Source organism: Gobio gobio (genome assembly GCF_949357685.1).
Source record: "Gobio gobio genome assembly, chromosome: 1".
Lineage (NCBI taxonomy): Eukaryota > Metazoa > Chordata > Actinopteri > Cypriniformes > Gobionidae > Gobio > Gobio gobio.
In genome coordinates, this window is record NC_137097.1 from 29,182,614 (window position 1) to 29,198,072 (window position 15,459).

Consider the following 15,459-nt stretch of genomic DNA (forward strand, 5'->3'; position numbering starts at 1 on the left):
AGCCTCTTTTAAATTATGTCTAATCTGATTCTCTTCAGAAAATGACCTGTAGCTTAGTGAAAACTTATCACACAGACATGAGACATGAGACAAAGAAACGTTGAAATGTCAGGTTTTACATCATTTAAATCAAAACGAAAACAAATATTATGTGTTTATGTAATCTGTGTGAAAAGTGGGAGATGTCAGTCGACTCATTATCTGACTCATTATCCGCTAATGCGGCCACGCCCACGGAGAACGCGCTCTTTAAGATTCAAATACCGGCGATCCGTGTCAACGCCCACACATCAACTCATACAAACAGATCAAGTGAAGCTATCTTTCAGATACATCGCTTTGAGAATCGTTGAGGAATAATCCTGGAATAATTCTCCTCATGGAAAGCTGATTCAGGGATCATTGTAAGGTAGGCTAAGTTTATTCTGTTAGCATCTGTGAATATTAAATGCTAAAAGACAGTTTAAAGCTACACTATGTAACTTTTCCGTCCACTAGAGGTCGCCTGTTCAAAACAAAGGCGTAGTTTGATGACGCAACGTTTGAGCGCAGAATCTCGGGACATGTGGTCTTCACCTCACAGCCGGTGGGAAACAGTCAGGATAGGACTCGGGCAGAAATTATGTTCATGGATGCGATTATTAACATTACTGTAGTCTGAAGCAGAGCAGGACCGAGTGTTGTGGAGCTGAGCAAGACCTCAGGAGCGATTGAAGAGCGGGACTGTTATTATGGCATAGTCGCTGGCGGGACTTTTATTATGACACGGTTGCCGGCGGCACTTCCTCTTCTCCAGTGCTGAGTGTGAGAGGTAACGCAGCTCTGTTTATCGTATTAGATATATCTGAGTGTGTTGAAAAGGAAGTTATGACGTTCGCTCGGCGGCTGCTATGACACTTGTTCACAATGCAGTGAGAGTAAAGTGTTAAACTGAATAAAACCGGAGACCGAGGGTGACGCAGATATGACGCAATAGACAGGCGACTCCCTCACACGCATAGCTCACACGTCCCGGCTCCTTGGTTAAAATAGCAATTTTCTCACGATTTACAAATAGTTGAAAACATTTGGGATATTCTAAGTACTCAACTGAACAAAATATATAACACTGGCCTAGTGGTTTCTGGATGTTTTACTGCAAAAATCCTACATAGTTCACCTTTAAATATAAACGCAAGACTGTTTAGACAAGATTTATTTGGCCTGTTTTCGTTTTGTATAAATTGTATCTTAATTTTAATCAATGTTTTTAATATAGTTGCTTCTTATTTTATAAGAAGTCAATATAACAGACAATAGCCATAGTGCTGCATTGCACGCGTGTCTCAAATGAACTGAAGATGGAAATTATATTTGAGTATTAATTACCTTTTTTACAGTGAATTTCGTTTTGTATAAATTGTATCTTACTTTTAATCAATGTTTTTAAAACGAATTTTGCTTCATATTGATGTTAAAATATTATACCATAAGTAATTTTTTATTGAAAAATGTCTTTTGTAGAAAGTGTCTTTTTGTTTTAGAAAGTTAATTGCTTTCTTTAAACTGAATTTAGTTTTGTATAAATTGTATCTTAAATTTTAATCAATGTTTTAAATATATTTGATATAATAACAGACTGGTATAATAAATATATTGGTATATTTGATACCAATATAGCAGACAATAGCCTTATCGCTGGCTCATGCATTTCACGTGTTTCTGACTGAAGCTCGAAATGATATTTGAGTATTGTGAGTATGATAGTTTACAAAATCAAATGACTGAGAAAAAGTGTCCCAATCAACCTAAAGTCACACTATACTATTTGAAATCATAATTGCATTGCATTATGTTGTTGTAAATCCCAAATATTTTACTTATAGCATTATAGGTATAGGTATTTGTATTTATTGAATATTTAATTGGGTTCAGTGTCACAATATTACAGTTTTTTTTAGCTCTTCTTTCAAAAACATTTCTGATTGAAATCTTGTTTCTTTTTTGGCATATAATTTAGCTTGCTTTAAGTAAAAACATTTTACAGAAAACTATTTTTTTACTGTTACTTTACTTATCTAGTAAACCTAAAATTTAGTAGGCCTACCTGAAGCTCATTTATTATGCAGCTCATTATTATGCAGCTCTTTTGTTTCTCAGGAGTGATTACATTATTATTCATGGCTCATTCACGCCTACTCGCATAAGGCCTGACTGAGTAAAGAAAAAGTGTTTTACAAAATGTAAATTAATATATTGTTTTATGTGAATGAATAGGCTCAATGATTCTCACATCATTTTGAAGCAAAAACTCTAGGCAAATACACACATTATTCGAAGGGCTTGTGAACACATATCTATTGTGTGTTTTGAAGCCTTAATTTTAAAACAATTTTTTTTTGTTTTTAAAAAAAAATCATGCATAAACATTATTCTCTCAAAAATACAAGCATGTACATACATGTTGCTCAGATATTATGGTAGCCCATTTTGTGCTGAATACAGTGTAATTACACTTTTGCCATTAATATGTTTATAAGCAACTGAAAATAGCACAAATGTCAGAGCATGTCAAAACTTCTAAAGAGCCCCAAAACAGCTCAGACTTCAGAGGGTTAAATTAGCTCAAAATTACTGTCAGATGTAAATAATTACCTTGACAAACTATACATAATTTAAAAGATCTAAGACTCAAGCTTCCATTTTTTACCTCTGTTTTATTCTCAGAGTCATATAATGACCGTAATTTGTTAATATGTGTCAGGAGTTATGAATATTATGAATATTATTCAGGAGTTATGAGGCTCGCGCTGCGGAGCCAGGGGAAAGTATAAACAAGCCTGGCTATATCAGTGAAAACATGGATAGCTGGAAAATTCAGTCAGTGTTGGGGAAAGAGTAAAGTAGATTTTAAGTACATTCCTATGTACACTACCAGTGGACTAGCCTACAGAAAATTCAGATACGCAGAATTAGGAACACCCGTTTTATATCAATATTCTCAAACAATGTAAGTTTCATAAGACCATGTAAAAAAAAAGTTAATTTAATAGGCTAAAATTGTGATCGCTAAACGGCAAAACTGCAACTCTTGTGAGGTGTTCCCGGTCTGCAGTGTTCAGTATCTATCAAAAGTGCTCCAAGGAAGGAACAGTGGTGAACCGGCGACCGGGTCATAGGCGGCCAAGGCTCATTGATGCACTTTGGGAGTGAAGGCTGGCCCGAGTGGTCCGATCAAACAGACGAGCTACTGTAGCTCAAATTGCTCAAGAAGTTAATGGTGACATGGATTGACATGGATTTTTTAAAAATTGTATCATGTTTCCTGAGGTGCACTTATAATGTTAGTATCATTTTTATATTATAAAATGTCATAATTTAGAAATAAAAGGCATTTTTCTATCCTGATTTTTGCCCTCTGGCTTGAATTCTCTGTTTGAATTCTCTGTTTGAAGGGGAGTGTCTGCTGTGAGACTTCAGTGTAAATCCCCACTGCTGTGATTGGCTAACATCTTTGCATTTGAAATGCGCATTACATGTGGAGCCCCTCTCGAATACTTTTACTAAGTTTGTTTTTCTATTACAGCTGTCGAGATAAACGAATCGTGAAAGTGTTGATAAGAGCATTATATTTAGCTCCCTTTCGAGAGTACTCTCGTATTGCAAATGTGTTATACACAGTGTTGGGAGTAACACGTTACAAAAGTAATGCATTACAGTAACATATTACATTTAGCTGTAACGCAGTAGTGTAAGGCATTACTAATCAATTTTCGGTAATATTTTACTCGGTACATGTTCAGTAACGCTCGCGTTACAACACACTTTTAGCCCAAAGTATATAGAAGTATATAAAAAGTAGACGGGAAGTATACTTTCTTATTTTTTGTTTATTAATAGAACACTTAAATAAACTTCTTTTTTTCGCAAGGGTAGTGATGAGAATGCAACGCATATTTGCCTTACATTATGAATTGCTTTTGGAAACATTGTGGAACAAAACAAAAAGCTTGTGTAGCTGAGAGCATTAGTGTACTGGCATAGGTTTTTGTAGGCCCAAAGGCTAACAAAATGCCTCTTGAAATCAAATAATCACATACTTGTTTTTCACACTTGTGAAACATTCAGCAACATGACATCTCCAAAAATTTCCACTTGGATTTTCGTTTGTTAGAAATATGAACTGAATTTAGAAATACTTTTGAAATTTATACTTTGCGTTTAATAAACTAAATTTTTTTTAAAATGAAGACGTTTGGAGTGGAGTGCATGCATGCAAAATAATCTGTTCCCTGAATCCATGGCCTTATTCAAAATCGACACATATGCTAATACAAATAAGATGCACCGAAATGAATTCTTGGCCGAAACGGAAAACCAAAAAAGAGGAAACCAAGGCCGAAAACCGAAACACCGAAAGAAATTATGCTAATTATTAGTACCATTGCATTTATGGCTATGACTGTGTACTAACTTTACTAAAATCAAGGCATTGCAATTGCATAAATTAATATTAAAGTTTCAAAGAATAAATCAATTACAAATTATGCCAATATTTATTTAGCACATTGCAACAATGCACAGTATAAAATAAAATTCAAACTAAAATGTTTAACTTGACCCCACTCATTTGTACATTAAATAATAATGTACAGGCCTACAGAAAGGTTTTAAAATTAAATGTTCTCTCATAAAAACAAAGTGCATTTAGGTCTAGTGCATTTAAAAATTTTCTCTGTAGGACTACTACAAGAAAGTGCATTCAGAACAAGTGCAACTGCAATAGATACAACTATTTTCTCTGTAGGCCTTCAACATAATAGTGTATCAAAACAAAGACTGCCATAGCCCATATGTTATAGAATAGGGGTGTAACGGTACACAAAACTGACGGTTCGGTACGGGTTCGGTACAGCAGTTTTACAAAATGGCTTTTTATTTATTTTTATTGGTTTACTGAAAAAAAAAAAAGTATCTGTCCTTAAATGAATTAAATTATAACTAAATGTTTATTGAAGATATTGCTGTAAACTATATAGGGAGCCCTTACTTGCACATTAAAGGTTAACAACAGAGCCCAAACTATTAGCCTAAATTCAGTTGTTATTTATTTTTAGGTCTAATAATCAACACTCAAATAACATAGTACGCAAACATGTAAACTTCACATAAGGCAGTTTTTGCAATAACTTCTAAATCTAATAATAAAATAGTTTTTTATCCAATTTGTTGTTGAAATATAATCATTTATACACAGTGTCTGTCATTTTCATGAAAGGTTTATTTAAACATACATGAGATAATCAAGATATCATTAACAGGTTAAGTAGAATATAATGAATATAACGGCTAATATAGGTCATATATTTAGTGAAAGAGTTGATTTACTCTAGTGAATAAAATTCTGTGGACACTGGCTGCCTGAGGTAAATGTGATGCTAAAGTTACATGACATTGTTTAGTTTACAAGCAGTTATATTGACGTCTTTCCGCCGTTGAAACACTGATTGAGCGATTACACCACATATGATACGTGACAGTAAGTTGTAATGTATCCTCAACACACCTTAGATGTTCATTCATGTTTATTATTAAGGAAGAGATGATCGATCGCGCTCACAGATGATCGCGTTCACTCACGCGCCGCCGCTTGAACTGTGATGTGATCAGTGATGCCACATTAAAGAGCGTCAAAACGGCATTTATCGTTTGAATTTCGTGATACATGTTGATCGATGTAGGTGTGGGAACTCGGATTTGGAGTGTGTTCCGTGCTTAAAACATGCCCACTGTTAAAGATTGCATTCGGAAAGCGTTCGGTTTCACAGTGAAGTCTGGTCCTCTTCTCATCGAGAACATGAGCTGCTGCAGCTCTGGCTGTCAGTGCTTGTGCATGGAGCAGACGTGGGTGTTTCTTAGATAGAAATACGTACACACCACAGACATGTTGCTTCAGACAAGCACGTGCAGGTCGCGGTTTCTGTTTGCGTCATCACAACATTTCGGCCGTGTTGTTTCGGTGATAAAAGTCTTTCGGCCGAAAACCGAAAATGCACTTTTGGGCCATTTTCGGCGGCCGAATATTCGGTGCATCCCTAAATAAGAGTATATTTTTCATTCTTGTTTTGCATTGAAAACCGTTAAAGGATTTGTTGTGGAAATAGCCTAAAATACATGTTGATAATGTTTGTAAACATTTTTACCAGTAGGCTATTTTACATTATTTTTTAATGTAATAAAAAGCGGCTGACACCTGTGTGATTTTATCTGGGGGTTATTTTTATTTCTCTCAACAACTTAAGTCTTACCTAGTGCATACTCAGGTGTGACTTATTTTCATGATATACAATTTACCTTTATTTTTAAGGTGTAGGCCTACTAACACTGAAATAATTTGATATAATGCACTTGTTGTGTACAGACATATTTTTACATTGTATTTTAAAAGTTCAAGTTATCAACTTCGTCTGCTTCTTCGTCCTTTCGTTAATCATAAAAGTCTAGAGATGGCTGTTCATGCTTTTAATCACCTCACGTTTAGACTACTGCAATTCACTTACTGCGAGATTTCAAAGTCTCAAATTGTAAATGTAATAATAAATAAATGGTCTGTATCTTAAACCTGCATTGATTGCTTACCTCCACTGTAACTGATTTCCCCACACAAATGTTAATGTAGAAGTAATTTTTTTTTATATATTTCAGCAATTTTATTTTTATCTACATTTTCATAAAACTGCAATTTAAATAATCCTATATTATTTCTATAGGCTTTACAAAAAAAATAAAGGACAAAATAAATAGGCTGAATAAGCTGATCTAAATGGTGGTAGCCTAGTCTATGAACAGTACACCCCCCTAAGCTCACAGAAATGGTTAGACTCAAGTCTTCAGCAGCCAATGACACTGACCTGTTCAAACTGATTTTTAACATGTATTTCACGCGTATTTTACTTGTATTTAACATGTAAAATATGCGTGAAATACATATAAAATACGCACTGATTTGTCATGCGTAAACAACGCGTATTTAACACGTTCAATACATGTAAAATACGTGTTAGAATTCACATGTTTTTGGCCCTCTTGGCTTTCCATACACGACATATTGCGCACAAATCACAGCGAGATCTTTCCCTATGGATCTTTCCAATATGCGTGCCACTGAATGACGTCTGTACTTCCAGGCCAGAGAGCACCTGTCCATCAAAACCTCAATATCCAATCAGAGTAGATCACTGTTAAGCCCGCCCCCATGAGAAAAACGAAAAACGTAAGCGAAATATGTGGCAATGCATTCGGAATCCACGATTTGCGAAAACGAATCTTTGAAAAACATTAACAAAGAATGAAGCATATTTGAAGAGGCTGTTACATTTGAGCGACTGAGTTCATTTTTCATTGTGTTTTCTTCTTTTGTAATGGCAAAAATTTTTTTTTTTTTTTGACAAAAATAATTCCGGATGAACGCAGCATTAAGCCCGGGGTATACTTCATTAACGAGACATTCGCTGGGCATGATCGGAGAAGAACTGTAGTGCATCCACCATTGCAACACAGTTTGGAAGAAACACTGAAGAATCAAAAATTCTCTCTTTTTTCCAAGCATGTTGTTTTTAAACCGGTCTTTTCACACTCTTCTTCAATGGCTGAACACTGTGCTCAAAACTGTGCGTATTGCCACCAAGTGGACTCTTCTGTATTGCTGACGCATGCGCTGTTGCACGCGGACTGTCCGCGCGGCCGCGAGCCCTGGATGGCCGAAGTATACCCCCGGGCCTTTATACTTCTGCGTTCTTGTCCACGTCAATGTGCAATTACACATGCAGACCGCTAGGAGGCAGTGTCCACGGGCATGTTGATGGAAACCCACAGTATCAAGGCAAGAGCCGAAGAAGAAGCGGCTTGTTTACATTGTCATTGCATGCGTCTCAATCAGCTCCCTGGTTCAGTACTCAGGGCACTGAACAGGACATAAGTCAATGGGCTGACTCCCTGATCAGTGCCCTGACTACTGAACTAGAGCTGATTGAGACGTACACGAAGTATCAGCAGCTGTGATGGCGGCAGATAGCGGCTTTTCTTGCAACTTGAGTTGTTGTATGTAATACAAATTAAGAACAAATTCATGTGCGTACGAACGTTTGGTGAATCAGGCGGAAATTTTTTGTGAGAAGTTCTACAAACAGAATCCACACAATTATTAGTGATTGAGATCCAATGAATATTAGCTGGTTATTTCAAATTATTAGAAATTAATTTTATATTCAGGGATTGATTTGATAGGTAATGTTGAACCTACAGTTTTGCAGGACATCCACCAGCAGTTATGTCAATCACAAAAACCACAAGAGTCATGTCATTAAATGTAAGTTCTAACATTCGAAGGCAACTACAGCCTCATTGTGTATTGATAGAAAGACAGAGAGGTGGTAATACTCACTATAGAGCAGAATCATTGAGCTGGAACTCGTGGCCTCTGGCCACTGCCGCCCTGAAGCCCAGATCTCCCCACAGTCTGCAGAACACATGAGCCACAAACGGCAGTAGCTCCATACCCTCTCCCACACAACACTCACACGAAAGAATGGCACGTGCATGGGACTAAAGGATATAGGATATCATTAAAATCAATCTGTGGTTGTCAAAACTTTTCAACATGGCCAGGTCATAAGGTTAAATATAAATGTTATTAAAATTGGAAAATGGAACAATTTTTGCAGCATTCAACTCACCCATATAATTAGCTTTGGGCATATTGCTCAATAATGTGACTTAAAGGTCCCATGGCATGGCATTTTTCTATTATTTTATAGTGTTTTCTGAGGTGTACTTATATTATTAGTATGATTTTTACATCATAAAATGTCATAATTTAGAAATAAAAGGCATTTTTTCTATACTGCTGTTTGCCCTGTGGCTGAATGCCCTGCTTCAAGAGGCGTGTCTGCTGTGAGACTTCAGTAAAAACGGCCACTGTTATGATTGGCTGACATCTTTGCATTTTAAATGAGCGGAGGGGGCGTGGTTTAACGAGGCACGAGCAGGCACGAGCTGCTGCCAGAGAGACGGATGGACCTGTGTTCACTTCTCATCAGTTCTCTCAGCATGTCTCAGTTCAGGGTGAACTGTTGTAGTTACTAGCATATACTTCAGGTTATTAGTTTATTTCTAGTCGGAGGGGCTGTCACTCATGTCAGAAAGTTAGTAACTTTAGTAAATTATGGATCAGCGCTGACTCGAGACCTGAACCGTTTAGAACGATTCAGTCCGATTTGGTGAACTGGTTCGGTTCACTAAAAAGAACCGATTCAAAAGAATGATTCGTTCGCGAAGTTATTTATAGTAACTACTGAGTTATGAGAGCGCTGTCAGTCAGCGCGAGTTTATTGTGTTTGTATCTGAGAGTTCTGAATAAACACGAGTCCCAGTCACACCGAGTCCTCTTCACCATTATTCTACCAACTTTGTAACACATGCAATGTACCATTACAGCGAGATGAACGAGTTAGTAAGTGTTGAGTATAGCATTATTTCTAGATATGTTCCAATCATATGAATAGCGTCATTGACGCGCATTGAGTAACGTTCCACAGCGCAAACAAAGACACAACAGCAGTAATCGAATGTAATCCAGTTTATTGTGGGGAAAGCTGGCTAGCCTAGCCGGATACCCTCACGCTTACCCCCCTTCTGCTTAATCTCACGCCGCGTTTGGTGCCTCCGCTGTGGGCCAGATGCAGTACTGGGGGTCGGGGATGTTGGAGGCCGAGCTTCAGCGTGCGTGAAGTTTATCTCTAAAGATGTGACTGCTGATGTTAAACAGAAAAGACTGTAAGTTATGCACATTTTAGAACAGATAGACGCGACAAGGACGTACAAAAACACTGACTCACAAGATAGAAAACACGAAAACACCGTTCTGTCGGGAGAGAGAGAAGCCGCTGCGTGTCCACAAATAATAAATAATAAGCTACACATAAGAAATCAATGATCACAGATCAGAAGGAACTGAAGAAAGACTTCTGTTTTCATTTGTACATCCAAACACTGAGAAACTGCCAGTGTTCACTGGTTCACAAGTAACGTTAATGATCTTGAGTGTTTGCATGGGTGTGGCAGATTCTCTGGGCGGGGGAAAGGGAGGAAACCGCTCCTGCTTGGACGTCAAACCAGGAGACTTCAGGATTGGCTCGTCTGGCCTGTCATTTTCTCAAAGGCAGAGAAAGACAGCCAGAACTCGGGTTTACACCGATCAACATTTCTATCCACTTGGGGACAATATTCAGGCTAGGGGAACTCATATTAATGTTGAAATACCTCATAAAATGAAAATTTCATGCCATGGGACCTTTAAAATAATTTGAAAGAAAAGATTTGATGCTCACCCAGTGCCAAAGGTCATGGTGCATCCCTGAAGCTACCTACAGAATATTCCCGTGGCGATGAGAGTGTTGCTTGTTTTTATAATATTCTATATAACATTCTTGCAATGTTTTGGTTCTGAGAGGATAGAAACATTTTTGTGTAGGCAGATAGTGGTGAGATATTAATGAGCCAATACAGCATTTGGGTCTAATAGAGCAGCTATGATCATAATGACTAATTATGGATAGTCTGTATACCTCACCTTGTTCTTCTTGTTGGACAGATTAATGCGCAGCATTCCCATGCCATGCAACACAAACTTCATAGATGTCAGCAGGTTATCCAACACAGCAGGCTGTATAATTGGAAGAAAACAAAAACTTAAATACAAACTAAGCATTTGGAGAATACTACAACATAGCTATGCAAAGTAAATGACTAATCCTGTTGTTACAGCATAGTCCAGTACTGTTTACAAATCATATTATACAAGCATGACATACAGTATTTTCCAGTAAAGCACAAAACATGCCTGTTATACTCAATCTGGAAAAATTAAGTTCCACATGCTATTATGTTATGAATGTTTAATGTCAAACATTGCTAAAGACAGCACAAACGCTGAAGTTATGTTTGTTATCAAATGTTGCTTAAGTTGCAGTGTTCTTTACTCATTTAACAACAGTTTTCTCTTTTTTTGCCAAGATTATATGAATTAATATCAGGCTGAAGTAGGGATCAAAATGCAGCCCTACTTTCTAACTTGTATGTCCTTTCAAAATTTTTGATGACGTATTATGCGAGTTATGAAAAGTGGCATGTGGCATACATATACGTAAATTCATGTTCCATGCTCTAATTTGATGTTTACATAGTTTCCAGGTTAAAGGCTGTTATTTGCTTTAAGACAATAAATATATGATGCATATGTATGTTACTGTGGAAAACAAATGTTATCTTTTATAATGTATGCTTTTTTTCATACAACTTATGCTTATGGAACATTATTGTGTTATTTAGTAAATGTGTTATTTTTTTAAAAAGTGGTAAAATGTGTTAGGGCAGTGGTTCTCAAACGTTTTATACTAAGTACCACCTTAGAAAATAGTTGGCTCTCCAAGTACCAAATAATGACTAACATTAAAATACAGTAGCGTAGTAGGCCTAACTATTCAGCTACAGCTCTGCACAGTTCAAAAACGAGGCAGTTTATTCCAAAGAATATGTATTGTTGTCAGCCACTTTAACATTGTAAATACACATTTTGTACATTAACACTGCACTGTGCTTACATACAGGTAAATAAAATAAATAAAGATTAAATTAAAATGTATGAGTTTTAACATTAATTTATTTAGTGAGTGCTCTGCGTACCACTAGAGGCAGCCTGAGTACCATTAGTGGTACTCGTACCACACTTTGAGAACCACTGTGTTAGGGGAATTCGGGCCTAGAGAAAACATGTGTACGTCCGGCTTTGAATTAAGGAAGAGGAGCGACTGGATTAGTATTTGACACCTGCTGACGTCATCACAAAGAGGTCACCGTACACCTAAATTGAGGGGGTTTGGGTGTGAAGGAGTAGAATACACTCACCTAAAGGATTATTAGGAACACCTGTTCAATTTCTCATTAATGTAATTATCTAATCAACCAATCACATGGCAGTTGCTTCAATGCATTTAGGGGTGTGGTCCTGGTCAAGACAATCTCCTGAACTCCAAACTGAATGTCAGAATGGGAAAGAAAGGTGATTTAAGCAATTTTGAGCGTGGCATGGTTGTTGGTGCCAGACGGGCCGGTCTGAGTATTTCACAATCTGCTCAGTTACTGGGATTTTCACGCACAACCATTTCTAGGGTTTACAAAGAATGGTGTGAAAAGAGAAAAACATCCAGTATGCGGCAGTCCTGTCGGCAAAAATGCCTTGTTGATGCTAGAGGTCAGAGGAGAATGGGCCGACTGATTCAAGCTGATAGAAGAGCAACTTTGACTGAAATAAACACTCGTTACAACCAAGGTATGCAGCAAAGCATTTGTGAAGCCACAACACGCACAACCTTGAGGCGGATGGGCTACAACAGCAGAAGACCCCACCGGGTACCACTCATCTCCACTACAAATAGGAAAAAGAGGCTACAATTTGCACAAGCTCACCAAAATTGGAGAGTTGAAGACTGGAAAAATGTTGCCTGGTCTGATGAGTCTCGATTTCTGTTGAGACATTCAGATGGTAGAGTCAGAATTTGACGTAAACAGAATGAGAACATGGATCCATCATGCCTTGTTACCACTGTGCAGGCTGGTGGTGGTGGTGTAATGGTGTGGGGGATGTTTTCTTGCCACACTTTAGGCCCCTTAGTGCCAATTGGGCATCGTTTAAATGCCACGGGCTACCTGAGCATTGTTTCTGACCATGTCCATCCCTTTATGACCACCATGTACCCATCCTCTGATGGCTACTTCCAGCAGGATAATGCACCATGTCACAAAGCTCGAATCATTTCAAATTGGTTTCTTGAACATGACAATGAGTTCACTGTACTAAAATAGCCCCCACAGTCACCAGATCTCAACCCAATAGAGCATCTTTGGGATGTGGTGGAACGGGAGCTTTGTGCCCTGGATGTGCATCCCACAAATCTCCATCAACTGCAAGATGCTATTCTATCAATATGGGCCAACATTTCTAAAGAATGCTTTCAGCACCTTGTTGAATCAATGCCACGTAGAATTAAGGCAGTTCTGAAGGCGAAAGGGGTCAAACACAGTATTAGTATGGTGTTCCTAATAATCCTTTAGGTGAGTGTATATGGGGATGTTTTCGAATTGTTGTACCATCTGAGAAAGATAGGGTAGAGTTTTGGCCTTGAAGGTAAAAAAATATATAAAATGAGAAGGATCATGGTGGGGGCAGGACACACTTTGCAGCCACTTTTTGAATGACTGTATGATTGTTGACTTTTCTTGCAAGAAAATAAACCCTTTATAAAGACAATTTGAGAGGTTTGCCTCTTATTCAGTGATAGTTTAATTTGCCACAACATTACAATTATATGCCTCCAAGCAATATGCAATACTTTGAAACACAGAGAAAAAGACTTCTTCTAGTAGGTTCTAATAGGGATGTGTTATTAATTGTAATAGATTTTGGCTTCCATTGATTATGAAAAGTTAATCAAGGTAAAATGCTTATTTTGTTGTGATTTTGTTCCTTTCTTAAAGTCCAAACTTAACATCCAAATCAGCCAAATAAGGGAGTGTTGTAAAATGCAGTCTACTGTTGCTAAACTGCAGGATGGGTTTGATATTAAACAGTGTTATTAAAAGCGCATTAAGCTGCAAAAGAGCCGCTGTTCCCCAGGTGGCTTTCTGCGTGCGCGCTCTGAGTCTGGGTCGAATGTGGAGAGGCAAATGGGCCTCTCCATAATGAGTATTAACGGAAAGAGTCTTAGATCAACGCAAAGGCGTGTGTAATGCTGCGCTCACACCGAACGCAAATAGAGCGTCTGGAGCGAGTGATTTCCATTTCCATACAGGTCATCAAACTGGTCGCGGGACAGGCAGAAGTACCACTGAAAGCGGCCGACATCCAGGCACAGTTCCTGGAGCAAGGGGTGAAACTCTCCAAACTGGGTACGCCTCCGGAGGGTCTGGTGGACCCAAGTACAACGCTGACCCCTACGCCGCTGTTCCGCTCTCCAGAGCAAATAGAGTGTTGATTCTCTTGATGAATGCTCGATCAACATCAGCCATCTTTCAAACAGACAACCACTAGCACTTGCCCCTTTCGCCTCGAACCCGCGTCTTTAAAGGGTCATGAAACCCTAAGCCAAATTTTCTGAGATTTTAACAGAAGTACACAGAGGAAAATAAGTATTTGAACACCCTGCTATTTTGCAAGTTCTCCCACTTAGAAATCATGGAGGGGTCTGAAATTGTCATTGTAGGTGCATGTCCCCTGTGAGAGACATAATCACAATGTATGATTTTTAAACTATTTATTTGTATGATACAGCTGCAAATAAGTATTGGAACACCTGTCTATCAGCTAGAATTCTGACCCTCAAAGATCTGTTAGTCTGCCTTTAAAATGTCCACCTCCACTCCATTTATTATCCTAAATTAGATGCACCTGTTTGAGGTCATTAGCTGCATAAAGACACCTGTCCACCCCATACAATCAGTAGACACTAGCGACAAAATTGTACACCTCCACAAGGCTGGAAAGGGCTACGGGGAAATTGCCAAGCAGCTTGGTGAAAAAAGGTCCACTGTTGGAGCAATCATTAGAAAATGGAAGAAGCTAAACATTAGGGATGCACCGAAATGAAAATTCTTGGCCGAAACCGAAAACCGAAAAAGAGGAAACCAAGGCCGAAAGCCGAAAACCGAAACACCGAAAGAAATTATTCCAAATATTAGTACCATTGCATTTATGGCTATGACTGTGTACTAACTTTACTAAAATCAAGGCATTGCAATTGCATACATTAATATTAAAGTTTCAAAGAATAAATCAGTTACAAGTTATGCCAATATTTATTTAGCACATTGCAACAATGCACAGTATAAAATAAAATTCAAACTAAAATGTTTAACTTGACCCCACTCATTTGTACATTAAATAATAATGTACAGGCCTACCGAAAGGTTTTTAAATTAAATGTTCTCTCATAAAAACAAAGTGCATTTAGGTCTAGTGCATTTAAATTTTTTCTCTGTAGGACTACTACAAGAAAGTGCATTCAGAACAAGTGCAACTGCTTAAAGATACAACTATTTTCTCTGTAGGCCTTTAACATAATAGTGTATCAAAGCAAAGACTGCCATAGCCCATATGATAACTGTAGAATAGGGGTGTAGCGGTACACACAACTGACGGTTCAGTACAGCAGTTTTACAAAATGGCTTTTTATTTATTTTTATTGGTTAACTGGAAAAAAAAAGTCTGTCCTTAAATGAATTAAATTATAACTAAAAGTTTATTGAATATATTGCTCTAAACTATATAGGGAGCCCTTACTTGCACATTAATATTAAAGGCTAAAAACAGAGCCCAAACTATTAGCCTAAATTCAGTTGCTTGCTATGTATTTTTAGGTCTAATAA

General features: G+C 37.7%; 1 protein-coding gene across 1 annotated transcript in view; it reads right to left on the reverse strand.

The window, feature by feature from the left end:
* LOC307120593 (guanine nucleotide-binding protein G(o) subunit alpha-like) overlaps nucleotides 1–10,747 on the reverse strand; it is a gene marked incomplete at both ends in the record, with an annotated part of 54,042 nt that extends 43,295 nt beyond the window's left edge. Inside the window, 2 exons of the mRNA XM_079807697.1 lie at nucleotides 8,423–8,583; nucleotides 10,610–10,747. Coding sequence (XP_079663823.1) covers nucleotides 8,423–8,583; nucleotides 10,610–10,747 — 299 coding nt within the window. The remainder of the gene's footprint in view (nucleotides 1–8,422; nucleotides 8,584–10,609) is intronic.
* Between the last annotated feature and the right edge of the window lie 4,712 nt (nucleotides 10,748–15,459).